This window comes from Adiantum capillus-veneris, chromosome 25 (genome assembly GCF_014529385.1).
Source record: "Adiantum capillus-veneris isolate H3 chromosome 25, ASM1452938v2, whole genome shotgun sequence".
Classification (NCBI taxonomy): domain Eukaryota; kingdom Viridiplantae; phylum Streptophyta; class Polypodiopsida; order Polypodiales; family Pteridaceae; genus Adiantum; species Adiantum capillus-veneris.
In genome coordinates this window covers 79628639-79650374 of record NC_140955.1, presented here as the reverse complement: position 1 = coordinate 79650374, position 21736 = coordinate 79628639, and the positions used below count along the sequence as shown (strand labels likewise).

At 44.0% G+C, this 21736-nt stretch overlaps 1 protein-coding gene across 2 annotated transcripts in view; it reads right to left on the bottom strand.

Moving 5' to 3' along the window:
* Positions 1–20518, bottom strand: part of LOC147425153 (uncharacterized) — a 61680-nt gene extending 41162 nt beyond the window's left edge. The window contains exon 1 of one of the 2 annotated variants that reach the window (XM_086499812.1): positions 19524–20518. In XM_086499812.1, coding sequence (XP_086355938.1) covers positions 19524–20188 — 665 coding nt within the window. In that variant the 5' untranslated portion in view covers positions 20189–20518. The remainder of the gene's footprint in view (positions 1–19523) is intronic. The other variant, XM_086499811.1, reaches the window with a different exon arrangement.
* Positions 20519–21736: the final 1218 nt, after the last annotated feature.

Here is a 21736-nt window from a genome sequence, read left to right as displayed (position 1 = left end):
TCTCTCTTGCACAATACAACATTTTACCATGTAAGCATTTTGTGCCGCGTGAACCACCTCTTATTTTGGACACTTAATTAATAAGTGACTTTTAGGCATTTAATGAAATCGTGGGGTTGCCTTGATCCTCCCCGACCCATCCTTCTGACATCTGTAAAGGAAGGCAGCCTTGGCGCTTGTAGAGGCAGAGAACCCGAGAACTTGGCGGGGCACCAGACCGTGCCGCAAGACAATCCACCAGCCCAGGGTTTTCTCAAATGCATGGCCAGCGTTTTCAGCTTTGCATGGCCAGCATTTTCAGCTCTACATGACCAGCGTTTTCAGCTTTGGACAGCCAGCATTTTGCAAATTCCAGCACTAGCTTCGTCGTGGTTGCAGTCCCCTTACCATCGACATAGTTAGCAAATCAAGCATTCAGCCATAGAACCATCATTGTCGTCGGTATCACCGTCATCAACATAGACCTAGTAGTACCCAGCATCAGTACCCATTAGCATCAGTACCCATTAGCATCAGTACCCATTAGCATCAGTACCCATTAGCATCAGCATCTCAGCATTCAGTCATTGTGTCACAAGGAGGTGGCAACTGTTAACTATGTCACGAGGACGTGGCAATTGCTAACCTTAGTTGTTGGTTTCTTTCCAATGATTTTTGTTTTATTTTTGAGACCCTCTTTTTGAAGTTGCAAATGGTCGGACATTGTATGGCCAATGTGAACGGTAGTTTCACTTGCAGACGGGAAGTGGGCACTGGAATTCGCATAGTAAGAGGATGTCTACGCTCAGTCCAAGGTCATGTAGGTCCCCCCGTCGCACTTAGCAAGTTGGTGGATACTAGGAAGTGAACTCAATAAAGGCATAAAGTCAAGGTGGGATCACCAACAGAAAGTATCCGATAGTTGGGCCACATTGCACTTTTGGATGCGGTCCCAATGAGGATAGATGGTCAGAAGACCAATGGGAGCCCAACGGAAGCATCTCCTAAAAATTAGGGAAGCATCTCAAAGCTAGACCGAAAGCCTCAAGGTAAAGTTCCAATATTTGAGGAGTATCTACTAGGTCCTCCTCCTCCATCCACCTCGCATCCAATGCCAGATAGTTCTTGAATTTTAGTAAGAACCACCATATCACTTGACCTTTCACTTTCCTTTCCTTGTGAGCCAATATCTGTTCTGGAACAAGTATCTCCTCGCTCTCTTTCACTTCATGTTGTTCCTCGGGCTCCTTGTCGACTGGCACCTCACCCTTGAAAGGTTTTGTCACGTGCACATCTAACCCTATGTGTACGTGGACATGCTACTTCATGACATGGGTTACGTTCGGTTGAATTAGGAAGTGATCTGACACTTTTGTGAGTCTGTTCGCAGACCGTGCAAGTCCGGACACTTAGAGTAGATGCATATCCTCTGGTTGCGCACAGCATGATCATCAGATTTCCATCACAACCCATCAGGAGCATTTTTACAGTGCATAAACCTATTTTCCCTATTTTTGACATTTGTGACTTTTGTTGGGAACTGGGTAGGACAATTTCACTAAGCAAGTATATATAGAAACCTAGCGCTAGCATTCCACGGCAGAAGAGGCAAAAGGAACCAAGGTTCAACAGGCAACTTCTTAGCAGAACCCCATCAGAAGACCTAGCGTTTGCAAACTGCAACACCTAGCGTTTTTCGCATCATATCAGCCAGCGTTTTTGGCATTGCAACAACCTGGCGACAGAACCATATTTTTTAAGTGACTTTTGTTGGGAACTGGGTAGGGCAATTTCACTAAGCAAGTATATATAGAAACCTAGCGCTGGCATTCCACGGCAGAAGAGGCAAAAGGAACCAAGGTTCAACAAGCAACTTCTCAGCAGAACCCCATCAGAAGACCTAGCGTTTGCAAACTGCAACACCTAGCGTTTTTCGCATCATATCAGCCAGCGTTTTTGGCATTGCAACAACCTGCCGACAGAACCACAGCAGATCAGCCCCAGCGTTAGCAGATTCCCACCGCAAGAAGACATTCAGCCCTAGCGTTTTTGCATCAGCCTGAGACCATCAGCGTTTTGCAGATCTTCGCGACAAGACCTCAGTTAGCATCAGCATTTTCAGTTTTCAGCACGTCGTCATCGCATCTTCGCCAACATACAGTCAGAATTCAGCAAATAAAGATTTGCAGATTTCAGCCCTTACCATTTTCAGATATCAGCCCGTCTTGTCGTCGACATCGTCGGCGGCAAGTCCAAGCATTGTAGAGATTTGTGCAATCGATAGTACTCTCGCCATAGAGAGCAGGGCCTTCGGAGGAGGGTTGGCAACATTCTGGTGTCGTATTCTTCTCTCTCTATCTCTCAGTCTTAGCACCTTCATTCACAATGTTCACCACTTTGTTTGTGTCCATTGCACTCTCTCACTAACGAAAGGCTCTCTCCCTTCCGTAAGTAAAAGGAACCTTGAGCACAGTTCGGAGCACTTATCTTGAGCAAAGTTCAACATTCACTTCCGCTGCACTTTGGCAGTGTTCTGTATCACTCAAGGAAAGAACCACAAGAACCACATAATGTTTTTTGCTTGATGCGGTCGCACGTAACCCAAGTCTACTTGGGCGTGTCGATTCCTAATCGTGTTTTTGAAGAGTAACAGGAAACCCAAGAAAGAAGGGCTTGTCCAACCTCCCCTTGTTTCTCTTTTCACTCATTGAGAGCGGACCGTGCACTTAGCAGCCGGCCAATCAACGTGAGGTGGGAAAAAGCAACTTTGGTGTGAGCGCAAGGCCGCCAAGGGGTGCGCCCGCAGGGAAGAGAAGAACTCGGGTAAAGAGAAGATCCTTCTCTAACACAGATTGCAAGCGAAAGAAGAACCTCAAGAACCTCAAAAACCCAAGACCCACAAGAACCCAAGTTCCTCGTGAACTAATGAAACCACGACTTTAGTGGATGGTCATCACCCGAAGCGGAATGGATACTTCGCATGGAGGTGGTGAGCATGGGAGTGGCGAAGAAGAGTTTTCCCCACCAAGAGGTTTTTCCGATCCTCCCTCTTCCCCATCTACGCCAAGGATTGCACTAACTCCTATGGAGCTTTTCGACAAGATGATGATGGACAACAAGTTAGAAGGCAATGCAAGAAATGCAGAAAGAAAAGCAAAAATAGAGCGTGAACACGAAGAGAGAATGGCAACCATAGAGCATGAGCACAACGAAACGAAAGCCACCTTTTTCCGATTCTTTTCTCAAGTGCAGGCACGGATGCAAGAGATTCAGGAAAAGGAGACTCTCTCAGTCTCTTCTTCTCCAAAGCAGGACACACAAGATTTGCATGATGATAAGCATGATGAATTGAATGATAATGATAAGCATGATGGTTTGGATGACAATGACAAGCATGATGATTTGCATGATCAAGATGTGATTTCTTACAAGTATGATGATTTGCAAGATAAAGATGATGTGATTGTTCACAAGGATGATGTGTTAGTTGATACTTTTTCTAGTGAAGCTTATCTCATTGCAGATTCGATCAATCACGAAGAACCGATCTTGGCTCTCGAGTCGAGATCCAAAGACCCCCCTCAGGAAGAACCCCCTCAGAAAGAACCCCCTCAGGAAGAACCGATCTTGGCCCTCGAGCCTAGGTCTCAAGAACCCCCACAGGAAGTATTATGTGTTCGAATGATTAGTCAGCAAGCATTGTCCGAGTGTTTCATTCATGATCGTTTCCTGCATTTTAATCAGCATCTTTATGTCATCCCTTTTCATAGGCATGCCATATTGTACGTTGAGCACGATGCACTCATAAATGAGCACGAATGTATGTGGATTACTCATGAGAAGCTGAAAAGTATACATTCAAGGAAGTCACATTCCATGTCTCTTCCTTGGCATGACACAATATCCGAAAGAGCACAAGAAGGATTGAGCATCAAGCATGGGCATTTCCATTGTGATTTGCCACAGTTGATTGATTTAGATCAGAAGGTCAAGATTCGACCCCATTGTTTGCGTATTTTTGGTGAATGGTTTGACACTCCGTCTCTTTGTTCATCTGCATTGCATGCACAGTATTTAAAACAGAATAGTATTTTTCCAATCACTTTACATGGGATGGGTATGTTCATGTTTTTGTGTTGGAAGTGGTTTCAGGAATTTTCAGCCTCGGAGATTCTTGAAGAAGGTTGACGCATGACTATAGACGAAGTTGAAGCATTGAAGGAGCCACAGAAGACTTTGTGTCGCTTTCGGCGCGGCCCAAAGAAGCAAGCGTTGCAGACCTTTATGAAGTTCAAGTATCGCATGATCCACGCATCAGAGTAGGCCGGCGAATAGTCCTTCCCAGGATTCAAGACGCTGTTGGCGATCTCCCTCGACGCCATACAGTTCGGTCCCAGTACCTCACTTTGAAAAGGAGGGGATGTCACGTGCACATCTAACCCTATGTGTACGTGGACACGCTACTTCATGACATGGGTTCAGTTCAGTTAGATTAAGAAGTGATCTGACACTTTTGTGAGTCTGTTCGCAAACCGTGCATGTTCGGACACTTAGAGTAGATGCATATCCTCTGGTTGCACACAACATGATCATCAGATTTCCATCAGAACCCATCAGGAGCATTTTTACAGTGCATAAACCTATTTTCCCTATTTTTGACATTTTTCACTTATTATTTTTAAGTGACTTTTGTTGGGAACTGGGTAGGGCAATTTCACTAAGCAAGTATATATAGAAACCTAGCGCTAGCATTCCACAGCAAAAGAGGCAACAGAAACCAAGGTTCAACAGGCAACTTCTCAGCATAACCCCATCAGAAGACCTAGCGTTTGCAAACTGCAACACCTAGCGTTTTTTGCATCAGATCAACCAGCAGTTTTGGCATTGCAACAACCTGGCGACAGAACCACAGCAGATCAGCCCCAACGTTAGCAGATTCCCACCGGAGGAAGACATTCAGCCCTAGCGTTTTTGCATCAGCCTGAGACCATCAGCGTTTTGCAGATCTTCGCGACAAGACCTCAATTAGCATCAGCATTTTCAGTTTTCAGCACGTCGTCGTCGTCGCATCTTCACCGACATAGAGTCAAAATTCAGCAAATAAAGATTTGCAGATTTCAGCCCGTCTCGTCGTCGTCGACATCGTCGGCAAGTCCAAGCATTGTAGAGATTTGTGCAATCAATAGTAGACCACTCTCGCCATAGAGAGCGGGGCCTTCGGAGGAGGGTTTGACAACATTCTGGTGTCGTATTCTTCTCTCTCTATCTCTCTCTCAGCACCTTCATTCACAGTGTTCACTTTGTTTGTGTCCATTGCACTCTCTCACTAAAGGAACGGAAGGCTCTCCCTTCCGTAAGTAAAAGGAACCTTGAGCACAGTTCGGAGCACTCATCTTAAGCAAAGTTCAACATTCACTTCCGCTGCACCTTACAGGTTTCAAGAGACTCACACGAAAAGCATTGTGAATCTTCCAAGTTTCTGGCAACTTCAATCTGAAGGATACATCATTTATCTTCTCTTGGATGTGAAAAGGGCCATAATATCACATAGTTAGCTTTGGAAAAAGCCGCTCCTTTTCCTTTCATTTCCTCGGGCGTGTCTTCTCAAGCCGTAAGAGCACCGAATCATCTTCCTTCGGCTACAAGTTGCGTCGATGTCTATCAGTTGCGTTGTTATACAATGTTTAAAACTTCTCAAGAGCCTCACGAACCTTGGCAAAAGCAGTGTCCAAATCTCTTGTATATTGATCCACTTCAAAAATCTTATCTTGGGTCTAAGGAATTTTCTGATCTACCTTTTCATCCTTTCCTTGTGCCCTGGGACCTGAGGGTCGCTTCGCTAGCTTCCCCTGTCCATTGACACGTCAATCTCAATCATCGGAACCCTGAGACACTATCATATGATCCCCTTTCTCCGGAATCCTCTGATGAACTTGCATATGGTTCCCTTAGTTTGTCGGAACCTCCAGATGTGCTACCATCTGATTCTCCAGTATCCTGTGATGAGCTGCCATTCAGTTCTCTTGATTCATTCTTTTCAATGGCATACTTTTGCCATGTTGAGGTGGATACTATCCTATCCGCAAGATAAGTCAACAAGCCGACATGCATTCCAAATCGTTGCCATAGTCACCACCCAATGAAAACAGCAGAAACGAAAACGAAAAGACCGGTGTTTCAGAGTTTCGTTCAAGGCAAAAACGGTCAAGAAACGGCCTTTTTTTTTATAATTATAAACAATATATTTCATAAAACAAGTAGCCTAGGAGAGGCTATAGGTGTATTCCTAACCGAAACACAACATAACATGATTGAGAAGTTTCAAAAAACTTAAAAAAGAAACGGTAGACAGTGAACTTACAATCTACAACCCTACAAGTTACAACTTCATAGACTATTTTCAAATACTACAGTGTCAAGACTCAAATCAAGGTACGACTTATAAGATACATAATACATGTCACAAGTCAAAACTGTCCATACGCTACAAGAGCCTATCTTTTCGTGTGTGCGCACACTTTTTGTTCGCTATTAAACCTTTGCCCATGAAACTACTCGCAAAAAACAGCAATTTGGAAAAAATCGCGTTTTTCTCCCAAATTTACCCTTTACAAAAAAAGGGTCCGGAACGGAGTTTCTTTCGGTCCGTAATGGTGAGGAAACGGCATTTCCGTTTCGGGCACCCGAAACACCGTTTCTTCTTATTATGATCGTTGTTTAGCATGTCCCATAAGTCTCTTAATGGAGTCAATGGTTCAGACAATAGTCTCGAATCTCTTTTGGCAAACACAATAGCAAAACAAGTCAATCTCAAATGGCACCTTTCCCGTCGAAGAATGAATTGTGTTGTTGTAGGCAAACTCCATCGAGAGTAAATACTTTTCCCATTGAGTCTTTTGATCCGAAATATAAAACTTCAACAAATCCAAAACCACTGAATTGGCTATCTCAAATTGCCCATCTGTTTGCGGGTGGAACGAGGACAAGGACGAGAACTACACCCGCACGCCAATGTTCTCCCAGATTTCCCTCCAAAACAACTAGTAGACTGAGGATCTCTGTCCGAAACAATGGACTCAATCATGCCCTATATTTGGCAAATCATGAGACAAACTTTGCCAAATGATCGAGCTTTCTTGTCTCCTTTACCGAAATGAAGTGGGCATGTTTAGTGAATCTGTCGATGACGGTCCAAATGCCATCATGCCCACTTTGAGTCTTGGGAAGATCAAAAATAAAATCCATGGCAATGCTTTCCCAGGGACAGGAGGGTATGGGTAAAGGTTGTAGAAGTCCTGGTGCCTTATGCCTATCAAACTTGACCTTTTGGCATACTAAACAGCCACGAACAAACTCGTCCACATCCTTTTTGAGCCTCGGCCAACAAAAGTAGCGCTCAACACCCTTCAAGGTGGTATCTATGCCGCGGTGGCCGAAAAAAGGTGGACAACATTGTTTTCTGCATTAAATAGCCGTCCCGTATGGAATAGCTTGCAATTGTCTCTCCACTCTGTATCCGGTGAAAGATATCTACAAAATCACAATATGTGGCGTATTGATCTACCATATCTTGGAAGCTTCGATGATGTATCGTGGAAATAGCCAGAAAAAAGGGCTTTCTAGACAACGCATCTGCCACTAAAGTCTTTTGCCCCTGAACATGGATTATTTGGAAATGAAATTGTGACAGGATGTTAGCCCACCTTATCTGCTTTTCCAAAAGCTGATTCTGCGACAAGTAGCGTAAACTCTGATGGTCTGTGAAGACGATAAAGTCGGCTCCGAGCAGAAAATGTCGCCACTAAGCAAGAGCGTGGATAACTGCCAAAAGCAGTGCAACCCGTTTCAAGACGTAAAAACATCTTGCTCTCGTACGCAATGACATGGCCTTCTTGCATCAAGACTGCTCCCAGATTGCGACCACAAGCATCACAGTAAACTTCAAACGGCTATTACAGGTCTGGCAAAGCCAACACTGGTCCCGTTGTCAGCTTTTCCTTGAGAGTCTAAAAGGTTGTCATCTCTGTCGCTCCCCGAGTAAAAGGAACTCCCTTCTGAGTCAGCATATGCAAAGGAGAAGCTATCTCTACAAATTTCCCGATGAACTGCCAATAATATGAGCACAAGCCCAAAAACTTCGAACTTCATGAACATTTTTCACATCAAGCCAATCACGGATGGTCTCTACTTTGGTTAGGTCCATCTTTACTATCACAAAACAGGCACCACATGCCAATAGCAAAGAGAACACTGAACAGACTTTTAGCACTTCAATAACAACTGAAACTGAAAGAGAGAGAGCACACGCGACACGGCGTGGCGGAATTCCACCCCACAGAGTATTGGCCCCAAACCTTAGCGCCCCTTTCGGTATTTCTTTATATTGCTTGAACTCAGTACAATGCTGGTACTCGCGCTCTGCACCTTCTCACAGAAGCGTGCCAGAGACTAAGCCCTTTGCACTTATTTAAAGGCCCTTGGCCTTGAAAAGCAGTTTACATGAAAAGCTTGAAACTCAAAAGCAATAGGCCCAAAAGCTGGCGCTGAAAATCAACGAGCGTAAATCACGAAAATCACAGTTAGAGTGAATCGCAGAAATCCGTACAGGCTGCCACATTAGCAAGTCAATGCAAAATCCCGACGTCCTTACAATCTGTTGCCACGTCACCAACTTAATACGCAAGTCCTCTTATGTGTGTGAGTCCTGCTTTATTCTCTGTAGGTCACTTGGGCCCCATCGGACGGGGTCCCATAAGTTGGCGGGAACTTCTTTAAAACATGACCTACTTGACGAGGATCTGTAAGTTGGTGAGAACTTCAACTTCTTCTACTGCTTCTAGGGTTTAGGCCCCTCGACCAGGATCTGCAAGTCATTCTTTTGCATAACCATCTAGGTCCAGGCCGGGAGTAACAACAATATTTTTCACGCATTCAATACTCCCCCCGTAAATAACCACAAGGGTCGGGCCATGAGTATGTGCAAGCATTCTCAAACATCATTTCTCACTACTCCACCCGGGAGTAAATCACCAAGCATTGAAACCAGTAATCAAATCACAGTCCAACAGTTCAAATCGGCACCGAGACAGGTTCAAAACAGATTCCAAAAGGATCACCAAACAAATTCTCAGACAAAATTCAAACTTAAAAAGCGATCTCCACATCAATCGAGGTCTAAAAGTCGACTGACTTTCCATCTTGAAACCTCCACCAAAATTAGGGTTAGGTTGCTTCCATAAGGTCGTAGCCGACCATTGCATGGTCCATCAGCTCTTGGACAGATAGTGTTCCTGTGGCAGTGATGGTAGTCCCAAGTCATAGCAACACACCGAACCTCCAAGGTTATCAGCTTGAGAAGAGACACCTGGCGAGAGATGTCCAAAAATTTCAAGTCGTAATTTGCTAGGGTTTCCGTGGCAAGCATTTCAGGATATCCCTCTCTGCTAGAAGTTGCACTCCAAAGGAAGATGTCAGAAACCATATAACTTCGAGCAAAAATTTTCTTAAGAGCTTAGCAAGTCCTTGGAGCATGCGGCTTGGTAGCTATAAACTTCAACCACTGCATGATATTGCATCTGAGAAAAACAGCAGCTCGAAACAAATCTTGGATCCTTCTCTTGCAAGTGATCTTTTTGGCTTATGCCCTGTAAGACAGAACGATGAAGACGGGAGTGCGCCCCATGCGCGATGAAGTAAGGGTGGGAGTGGCTAATAAGTCCGAGGTCAGGACACGAAGATTCTTTCAAATAAAATTCCAATAGACTTTGGAAACGTCGGTTGCTCTATCTGCTCTTGTGTAGGACCGACATGCTTTCAAAAAAGCACACGCTTGATGCTCTGATATCACTGTCACAAGACAGGCACCACATGCCAATAGAAAAGAACAGACTGAACATACTTTTAGCACTTCAATAACAACTGAAACTGAAAGAGAGAGAGCACACGCAGCACAGAGTGGCGGAATGCCACCCCAGAGAGTATTGGCCCCAAACCTTGGCGCCCCTTTCGATATACCTTTATACTACTTGAACTCAGTACAATGCCAGTACTAGCGCTCTGCACCTTCTCACCAAAGCGTGCCAGAGACTGAGCCCTCTGCACTTATTTAAAGGCCCTTGACCTTGAAAAGCAATGTACATGACAAGCTGGCCCAAGAGCTGGCGCTGAAAATCAACGAGCGTAAATCATAAAAATCCGCACAGGCTGCCACGTCAGCACAGTCAGCGTGAAACACAGAAATCCGTACGCGCTGCCACGTCAGCAAGTCAACGCAAAATCCGGCATCCATACAACTTGCTGCCACATCATCAACTGAATACGCAAGTCCTCCTATGTGTGCGTGGGTCCTGCTTTTTTTCTTCTCTTTAGGTCACTTGGGCCCCATCAGACGCGGTCCCAATTGGCGGGAACTTCTTTAAAAATAGACCCACTCGGCGAGGATCTGTAAGTTAGTGAGAACTTCAACTTCTTCTGCTACTTCTAGGGTTTAGGCCCCTCGATCGGGATCTGCAAGTCGGTTCTGTTCTTTAGTGGCTTGCCACGTCAGCAATTTGTGACATTTACTTCGGTAAATACACTTTCTTAATCTCCCATAATACATTCTAGGCTTTGCCATTTAAGCTTTGCAAAACCAAGTGTTAAATGCAACTTTCCCCCTTTATTGTCATGTGTTGTTTGTAGAAACTCCTTGCCATTCGAGTCCTCTCACAAGATTGTGATGTTGGTCCTTGTGAGAGGAATTGGAGTACTTGGGCCCTCTTCCATACAAAGAAGAAAAATAAGCTGACAACCTTGCAACTTGAGCGATTGGGGTTTTGTAATTGCAACTTACAATTGTTGGAGAAGCTTTCTAATTCCCCTGAGCCTACACAAGTCAATGTCGATAAAATTGACATTGAGAAGGTGCCTGACATTCCAGATATCCCACAACAAGAGCGTGATTTGTATGCCTTGCTCTATGAGGAAGCTATTGCTCCAGTTCATGATACAAGGGGAGAGCGGGGACGAAGGAGAGTTGCTCAAGTTGCTAGCACTAGTGCAATTATAGCTTCAACGAGTGCAACAAAGTCCTCTTCCTCTTCTTCCAATGGGGAGAGCGAAGAGGGCTGGCAACTTTTGAGCATTGCTTTTGCACCAATGCTTTTGAGTTTGAAGGCTTTTTATTGAAAACTGCTAGGGCCTTTAAATATGAGGTTAGGGCTCATTCTCTGGCATGCTTCCTGGAGAAGGTGCAAAGTCTGGAGTACCGGCTTGTACTGAGTTGATGCAATATAAAGAAATACCGAAAGGGGTGCCAAGGTTTGGGGCCAATACTCTCTGGGGTGGAATTTCGCCACTCCGTGTCGCATGTCATCTCTCTCTCTCTTAGTTCAGATGTTATTGAAGTGCTAAAAGTATGTTTAGTCTGTTCTTTTCTATTGGCACGTGGTGCCCGTCTTGTGACAGTGATATGAGAGCATCAGGCATGTGCTTTTCTGAAAGCATACCGGTCCCACAAAAGTGCAGACAGAGCTATTGGAAATTTATTCGAGGTGGCTTCGTGCTCCGACTCGGGAGTTATTAGGCACTACCACCCTTACTTCATCGCGCATTGGGCGCGCTCCCATCTTCACCACTCATGTCTTACAGGGCATAAGCCATTAAGATCACTTGCAAGAGAAGGATCCAAGATTTGTTTCGAGCTGTTTGTTTTTCTCAGAGACAATACGATGCAGATGTCTATAGCTACCAAGCCACACACTTCCAAGGACTTTGGCAAGCTTCCAAGAAAAAAAAAATATTCGAAGTTATATGGTTTCTGACATCTTCCTTCGGAGTGCATCTTCTCGCAGAGCAAGGTAGTAAGGTACGTAAGGTACGGTACGTATTCCGTACGACATGTACGTAGTACCGAATGGATAGAGTTGTTAGGTACGTAAAATTCGTAGGTTTTTTTTTTTAATAGCCAAAAACCTACAATACGGTCTGTACTTGATAAAAAATTCATAAGTACCACTCCAAGGATGTTAGTTCACTATTCTGCAAACCAAGGCAAAGCTTTCATATAAGTTCCTGATCGTTCTTGCCCTCCTATATTCACCACCGCAATGACATTCGTATGTGCTCTATAGATGCAAGTTGTGTCGAAATGTCTACAAAATTAGGCGTTGGGATAAGGCTAAAGAAGGGCAAACCAAAAATTGCCGACGCAGTAGGGTTTTTTCCACACATTACCAACAACACCGGATGGGAAAAAAAAAAACGCACAGTACGAATCCGTACGGTACAGTACGTATTGTACCGTACAGATTCGTACGTACATACAGATTTTACCTTGTGGCAGAGTGGGGTATCCTTAAATGCTTGCCATGGAAACCCTAGCAAATTATAACTTGAAGTTTCTCCACGTCTCCCACTAGATGTCTCTTCGCGATCACATGACCTTGGAGGTCCAGTGCGATTGCTATCTTGGGACGATTGCTATCTTGGGACTACCATCGCCGCCAAAGAAACATTGTTTGTCCAAGAGCTGATGGACCATGCTGTGCTCGGCTACGACCCTATGGAATGAACCTAACCCTAAATTTTTGGTGCAGGTTTCAGGTTGGAAAGTCAATCGACTTTTTGAGCTCGATTGATGTCGAGATTGCTTTTTAAGTTTGAAATCTGTTTGAGAACTTGTTTGGTGATCATGTTTGGAATTTGTTTGAAATGGATGGTATCTGTTTTGAACATGTCTTGGTGCCGATTTGAATTGTTTGACTCTGGTTGTAATATTGGTTTCAATGATTGGTGATTTTACTCCCACGTGGAGTAGTGAGAAATGATGTTTGAAAATGCTTGTTCATACTCATGGCCCAGACCCTTGTGGTTATTTAAGGGGGGAGTATTGTCGTTGTGAGTCGAGGCCGGACCTGGATGGTTATGCAGGAGGAGTATAAAGAAGTCTGAGCAGTGGTTACTCTCAGCACCTCCAAACAACACAGGCTGCGGTCTGGGGGGCGTTTGGTTGTAAAAGGCCTCTATATCTCCCGGCCCGGACCTTTTTAGGTTATGCGGGAGGAGTGATGAGAGAGTCGTTGAATATCTCCCGGCCCGGACCTTGTTAGGTTATTCCACAGGAGTATTCATCGGCGACTTTATGTCTCTATGTCTTGTAACATGCATATGTGAGCATTTGTGTTGCATTGTGATGTGCCAACTACTGAATATTCCTAATTGGATGAGATTGCCTTGGTATGTAATTTTAGTGCATCAAGACAAGATCAGTGCGGTCTGGGTGTGATGGCTAGTTTTACTACGCCGGAATATCAAGAGTTCCGATCTGAACGAAAGGAGAAGCTAACTCCTTGATCAAAAGAGCCGAAAGGAGAAGCTAACTCCTTAACAAAAAGAGCAAACTGATTGTCCCTCCCTCGGAAAAAAAAATTAGAGCTAACTTGAGTTGTTTTGCAGATATACTGTAATCGCAAACGATTATTCTCTTTCAAGAAGGGGAGATGTAACAAACTACTAACGTGTCAAAGCCCTGAAGAAGGGAGCCAACTTGCAGATGTCGGCCAAGGGGCCTAAACCCTAAGAAGAACAAGTAACAGAAGAAGAAGTCCTACCAACTTATGGGGACCCCGTCCAATGGGGCCCCAAGAGACATCAAGGAATTAAAATAAAGCAGGACCCACACACACACACTGACAGTATTGCGAAGCTGGCTGATGACATGACAGATTTTCGAAAATCACGTTGGATGATGACGTGGCATGCTGTACGGATTTCCGCGTTTTGCACTGATTGCTAACGTGGCATGTCACAAGAATGGCACCACGTGCCAATAGAAAAGAACACATTGGACAGACTTTTAGCACTTCAATAACAACTGAACTGAAAGAGAGACGACACGCGATACGGAGTGGCGGAATTCCACCCCAGAGAGTATTGGCCCCAAACCTTGGCTCCCCTTTCGGTATTTCTTTATATTGCATCAACACAATACAAGCCAGTACTCTAGACTCTGCACCTTCTCCAGGAAGCATCCCAGAGAATGAGCCCTAGCCTCATATTTAAAGGCCCTTGGCCTGAAAAGCAATTACAATAAAAAGCTTTTAAAACTCAAAAGCTTCTGGTCCAAAAAGCAATGCCAAAAGCTGCCAACGTAATTTACGAAAATCCGTACAGCCTGCCATGTCATCATGCCAGAGCAAAACGCGAAAATCTGCCACGTCATCAGTTTTTGGCGTGTGTCCGGATCCTGCTTTATTTTCTTCCTTTATGTCACTTGGAGCCCCATCGAACGGGTCCCCATAAGTTGGTAGGACTTCTTCTGTTACTTGTTCTTCTTAGGGTTTAGGCTCCTCGGCCACATCTGTGAGTTGGCTCCATTCTTTAGGCTTTGACACGTCAGTAGTTTGTTACATCTCCCCTTCCTGAAAGGGAGTAATCGTCCGTGATTACAACATATCTGCAAAACAACTCAAGTTAGCTCAAAAATTCCGAGGGTCATTCCGAGGGACAATCAATTTGCTCTTTTTATTAAGGAGTTAGCTTCTCCTTTCTGCTCTTTTGATCAAGGAGTTAGCTTCTCCTTTCGACTGTTTTGATCAATGAGTTAGCTTCTTCGTTCTGCTCTTTTGATCAAGGAGTTAGCTTCTCCTTTCGTCTAGATTGGAACTCTTGATATTCCGGCGTAGTAAAATTAGCCATCACACCCAGACCGTACTGATCTTCCGCACGTGTCTTGATGCACTAAAAATTACATACCCATGCAATCTCATCCAATTAGGAATATTCAGTAATGGCACATCACAATGCAACACAAATGCTCACATATGCAGGTTACAAGACACAACAAACAGCGCCGCTGAGCATCCCCCGAGACAAACGGTCTGCGGTATGAAGCCACTCAACGACTACCTCGTCACCCCCCCCCCCCCCCCCCCCCCCCCCCCCCCCCCCCCGCAAATAACCTAAAAAAGTCCCGGCCATGAGCTCAGAGGACTGTACAACCAAACGCTCCCCAGACCGCAGTCGGCGTCGCTTGGAGATTCAAGCATACAACCAGACGCTCCCCATGCATCGGCCTGCATCGTTCGGAGGTTTTCTCGCATACAACGGAACGCTCCCCAGACATCGGCCTGCGTCATTCCGAGGTTTTCAAACATACAACGAAACGCTCCCCAGGCATCGGCCTGCGTCGTTCCGAGGTTCAAACAATACCAAAACAATATTTCTCACTTCTCCACTGGGGAGTAAAATCACCAATCATTGAAACCAGTATCAAACCAGAATCAAACAATTTAAATCGGCACCAAAACAGGTTCAAAACAAATACCATCCATTTCAAACAGATTCCAAACAGGATCACCAAACAAGATCAAATAGAACTCAAACTTAAAAAGCAATCTCAACATCAATCGAGCTCGAAAAGTCGACTGACTTTCCATCTTGAAACCTGCACCAAAAATTAGGGTTAGGTTCCTTCCATGAGGTCGTAGCCGAGCACAGCATGGTCCATCAGCTCTTGGACAGACAGTGTTTCTTTGGCGGCGATGGTAGTCCCAAGAGATAGCAATCACACCAAACCTCCAAGGTCATCTGCTCGTGAAGAGACATCCACTGAGAGATGTCCAGAAATTTCAAGTTATAATCTGCTAGGGTTACCATGGCAAGCATTTCAGGATACCCCACTCTGCCAGAAGTTGCACTCCGAAGGAAGATGTCAGAAACCATATAACTTCACGGAAAAAAAAAAATCTTGAAAGCTTGCCAAGTACTTGGAGTATGTTGCTTGGTAGTTGTAGACATCAACATCTGCATGGCACTGCTTCTGAAAAAAACAGTGACTTGAATCAAATCTAGATCCTTCTCTTGCAAGTGATCTTAATTGGCTTATGCCCTGTAAGACATGAGCGGTGAAGATGGGAGTGCGCCCGATGCGCGATGAAATAAGGTATATATATACCTAGATGAATCCAGGATAAGCCCAGATTCACCCTTAAAGGAAAGTGCAAGGTATAGACCCATGGTAGTCACCCACAAGACAATATAACCATCAGCTCCATCATGCATAGTATTGACTAAATACCACGACATCCCCACTAACGTCGTTAGTGCCCAATAGTGGGCGTAGAACTAGGTACTAACATATGCTCCCAAACACAACACACACCACACGCACACACACACATGAGCATACATCAACACAAAGTTCAACGTACTGAGTTTCTGTCATGACTCCGGAGATAAAGGGCAGACTCAGCCATAATGAAGCCGAGCACTAAAAGAAGCATTAAATCGAAAAAATTAGCACAAAAATGAGGTAGTTGATAGGGCATACGCACCACAAAAGATAGAAAGAATTAGCACAATATCAATTGGTCGTAAATAAGGGTGGGAGTGCCCGGGTTGGAGGGCGAAGATACCTCAAATAAAAATTCCAGTGGCTGATAAGTCCGTGTTGGAGGGCGAAGATACCTCAAATAAAAATAATAGCTCTGTCTGCTCTTTTGTAGAACCGGTATGCTTTCAAAAAAGCACACGCCTAATGCTCTGATACCACTGTCACAAGACGGGCACCACGTGCCAATAGAAAAGAACAGACTGGACAGACTTTTAGCACTTCAATAACAACTGAACTGAAAGAGAGACGACACGCAATACGGAGTGGCAGAATTCCACCCCACTATTGGCCCCAAACCTTGGCACCCCTTTTGGTATTTCTTTATATTGCATCAATACAGTACAAGCCGGTACTCCAGACTTTGCATCTTCTCCAGGAAGCATCCCAGAGAATGAGCCCTAGCCTCATATTTAAAGGCCCTTGGCCTGAAAAGCAGTTACAGTGAAAAGCTTTTAAAACTCAAAAGCTTCTAGTCCAAAAAGCAATGCTAAACGCTGCCAACGTAATTTACGAAAATCCGTACAATCAGCCACGTCATCAGCCAACGCAAAACGCGGAAATCCGTACAACTTGCCACATCATCATGTCAGCGTAATTTTCGAAAATCTGCCACATCATCAGTTTTTGGCGTGTGTCCGGATCCTGCTTTATTTTTTTCCTTTATGTCACTTGGGGCCCCATCGAACGGGGTCCCCATCAGTTGGTAGGACTTCTTCTGTTACTTGTTCTCTTAGGGTTTAGGCCCCTTGGGCACATTTGTGAGTTGGCTCCATTCTTTAGGCTTTGACACGTCAGCAGTTTGTTACATGGCACCTGTACGGAATTCCGGATTTTACGTTGGCAGCTTTTGAGAATTGCTTTTTAACCAAATGCTTTTGAGTTTGAAGGCTTTTTACTGAAAACTGCTTTTGGGGCCTAGGGCCTTTAAATATGAGGTTAAGGCTCATTCTCTGGCATGCTTCCTGGAGAAGGTGCAGAGTCTGGAGTAGCGGCTTGTACTAAGTTGATCCAATATAACAATACTCTCTAGGGTGGAATTCCGCCACTCCGTGTCGCGTGTCATCTCTCTCTCACTTCAGTTGTTATTGAAGTGCTAAAAGTATGTTCAATCTGTTCTTTTCTATTGGCACGTGGTGCCCGTCTTGTGACACAAAGGATAATACTCAACACTCAGATTCTTGAGCATGATCATTCACACTACGAACTATTACTTTGATTATGAACCCTATCTTATGTTTGCAGTGATATGTACCCTATTTTGATTATGGACACTATCTTATATTTGCTCACCTTTGATCGTGTTTTATGACATCGATGTTTTGGATCGTGGATACTATGAGTCATGGCTCTTGACATTTTGATTGTATCTGTATCTTGGTTTGACTCGTCACAGTACTAGATTCTGGATTGAAAACAGTCTATGAAGTGGTAAGTTGTAAACTTGTAACTAGTAGGTTTACCGTTTCTGTGTTTGAGCATTAAGTTTGAAACTTTTGAATTAGGTCTTCTCATTTTTCAATTCTGAATATGGCCCCTCCTAGGCTACTTTACATTGTTTACAGATTGAAAAAAAAAAGTGTCGTTTCTCAATCGTTTCTGCCTCAGGCGAAACTCCAAAACACCGGTTTTTCTGTTTTTGTTTCTCCCGTTTCCGTTTCGGGTGGTGACTATGGTTCCCTAGCCCCATCGAACGGGACCCCGTAAGTTGGGAACAACTTATTTTGTGTAGTTTCCCTTTCCGGGATGCCACGTCATCATTTTGTGATAGGGAGGTCCAAAGGTTTCTGACTCGTATCTACGCTTCTACACAGTGCTTTTCTAGCATGTTACTATGTTGTTGTAAACTTGCATAACCCTTGATACGTGAATTTCTGTACAAAAAATGTAGCATCAACAAGTAGCTTAGCAATATAGAACTTGTGCCTCCAATCTTGTACGGAGTACCAAAGAGTGAATTAGAGACTTCTTGAACAGCCACTCTTCAAGCATGTGGCTTCTAGTGTGCGCCAGCAGTGGCTGCTTTAGTTCCTATGAACGGAAGTTAAAAAAATTATGATCAAATCAAACACGCTACATATCACTGAAACACAACAAAGTCTAATAAAACTCATATGGACTCTCTCTCTCTCTCTCTCGAAACGATTAAAACAAAAAACTATGACAATCTTTCAATAGCATATACCTAGAAGCATTCCTATCTACACACTTTCTCAAAGGTGCACATCTAAACAATAATGAAGTGTGTCAAGCTGACTAACTCCATCCTATGTCATATTGGGGGGTGTAAGAACTGGTACATGGGTGGGTGTGGTATAAGGGCTGCGCATATGATTTCCGTTGGGACTGCCAACATCTCAGGAAGTCTCTTCTAGCGGTGGTGAGTCTGGATTTCCTAGATCCATATGCGATGGAGTCTCATAGCTTTGTATCCTAGAGCTCGAGGGTGTCTCCTAGCTTTGACCGCCTCAGCCTGATGTAGGGTGACCCCTCGCTATGTCTGTGTGACGGGTAGACCATGATTATGCTTTAAAAACGCTAAATATGTAACAATGTAGCATGATAAGACAAGTCTTTTTAGTTAATGCAATGTGACAAGTGAACCTAAAGCTTTCATAGACAAACAGAGCTCAACTAATTGTAAAAGGACATCTCCTTGATTGATGTTCATTGGGCATATAAGAGTCAAATAATTGTATTAACTTTCTGATGTAAATTGTTTGCCATCGGAAGCCTTATTTTCTATAGAAAAAAAAGGTGACAACAACTATCAACAATTCCCTCCACACAAATTCATTGAAGAAAAGACCTAGCAAATGCCACAACACCTATCACAAGCCAACATCACACAACACTTTTCTTTGTTCAAGAACCTCACTAGATACATAAACCTTTTTGTCCATGTATCTTTTGCCAGAATTTGGGAATTAAAACCAAAAGGCACAAATCATGTGACAGGTTGATCAAATAGAAAGGGCCCGTGGGGGTGTTTTGGGCATGGGGGAGGGGGGGGCAACTTCCTGAGCAGGGATTAAACATAATAAGACAACAGATAAAAAGCTTTTTGAAACTCTGGCTTGATTCTTTTTTTCGAATTAACAGCAAGATAGCATCTAAGCATGCATCTTTGAGATTCAAAACTAAACTCACACAAAAGTCGTCAATTACCACTCACGTTAGCCTGGTTCCAAGTGCTGAAAGAAAATTGTCCAAGGTTGACATGAAAAGCTCTGCATCTTGAATCACATCTTCATGATTTGCCGATGCTTGAGGGTATAGTCGCTGGTGACCATCCTCATCTTGCGGTGCACATTCAGATGCTGAGACTACCTGAAGGCCATCATTCTCTTGCTCTAAAGAGACTACCGCGGTTGAGACAGGTGGGATTTCAACCTGATCCATCCCTGTGCTGTGATGTGTCTCCGTGTACGTGGTGCCATGACCTGTCTCCACATGACTGACGCTAGGTGTCATGTCTTCCACATGCTGAAATGGCTTCTGCTCTAAGTCAAATGGGCGGACGGTGTCTGACTGTGCATTATAGGAATGCACATCAGATGGTCGTGCTTCAAATGGGCGGGCAGGGGCAGGCCGATAAGGGCCTTCATGATACTGTTGGAGGCTGGCATCTGTGTAAGAGTCAGGGCGCTCTAAGCTTAAAGAGAGGGATGGTTGACGCTGCTGAGGGACAGGTAAACTCTGCTGCTGATGAAAAGGGACAAACCCCACATAAGGAGACGGCCTCTGCATCGGCTGGGAAGAAAAATCTCCTTCTTTGGGGGCATCCGAAGGATGCATGAGCTGCGAAACCTGGCCATACATGACGTCTTGCTGCGCCATGGCAAAAGCCTTAAAAGGCAAGGTGCTTTAGAAACGCAGTAGGTCGATCCCTGCTCAGCACAGCTCCATTACGAAAACAGGAAATGCAAGGCGCATATATTTTGCGAGTGAGCAATCAAAAGCTCTCTCTTCACCTATTTGCGTCACCTCGGCCCGCGACAAGAAATCCAAGATGCGAGGCAAACCCAACTCGATTCGCAGAAACCAGAGTCGACCCAAGTCACAATTTTGCAGGTAAGCAGGCAGAGAGAGAGAGAGAGAGAGAGAGAGAGAGAGAGAGAGAGATGCTCAGGGCAAAAAAACATGAGACCAAAAAGAACGGGATAAGAGGTTCTTACAACGAATACCCTAAACAACACCACTACCATATCACCCATGTCGCTTTTTAACTTCTAACTTCTAAGGGATTCCATAAGCTAATAGTCCATTTTAGAACTTCAAGTCTCTCCATTTGATGTTGGAAGGAACTAATCTTACATTCCTTTACCTTGGCCCACCCCCATTCAAATTTTCAAATCTTGCCCACTAGATCTTCCCTCTATTTCAATTCTTGAAAAAAATAACAACTCTTTTAAGCACTCAAGGTTCACACCCTTTTTGTTGTATGCTTGCATGTGTTTACAAACACTAGTTTGAGTTTCAGGTGCTTACGCCCTAAACCCTTACTGCAAAAAAATGGTCACAAACACATGAAGGTAGAATGTGTAACGCCTTGCCATTAAGTTGCAATGACACTTGTACTTAATTGTTTATTGTTAATCGTGCTCTTTAAAAAATAGCATTGGATGGCAACTGGTTTGTTAATTTGGCGTACAAAATCTTTACATGAACTTTGGTACGTCTCAAAGCATGCATCTAGAGTTCAAGCTCAGTATTGCATAAAAAATTACACACACACACACACACACACACACACACACATATATATATATATATATATATATATATAGAGAGAGAGAGAGAGAGGCGAATTGGTTCCCATGATGGAGATAGATGCAATCTACGTCAATGTTGCATGTTGCTTGAGGTTGTAGTGATGGTTTACTTGTATAGGCGTGTGATGGATGAATATAGAGTGAAGGTAAACTAAATCTAAACAAAATCTATTTTTGTGTTTCCAGTTTCTCTTTATTGCTCTAGAAATGTTGATGAAGAGAGAAGGACGATGTTTTCGTCTTTGATATTGAAGGCCAAAGGGCATATGGACGTCTAGAGTCTCAAGTGTCAGGTTTTGATTTGACACACATTAGGAACTTGGTCTACACTTCCCAAACTCTATATTGTTAGGAAACTTGGGAAAGGTCTCGCCTTTTCATTGACTTTAGGATTTTCATTGTTAGGGTAGTCTGCTATTCATAAATCATTGTTCTAGTAATGCAAGCCTTTTGAAATACAAAATTATGTTTATTTGACCTATGTTTCTTCTGCACATTAGTGACTCTGATGGAAGAGTTGGGCTCTCATGTAAATTGACAAAGTTTAATCTCACACTCCAACATCTTGAATGCATGCAAAAAGAGCCACTTTGTGAAGAATATGCACAGTGCC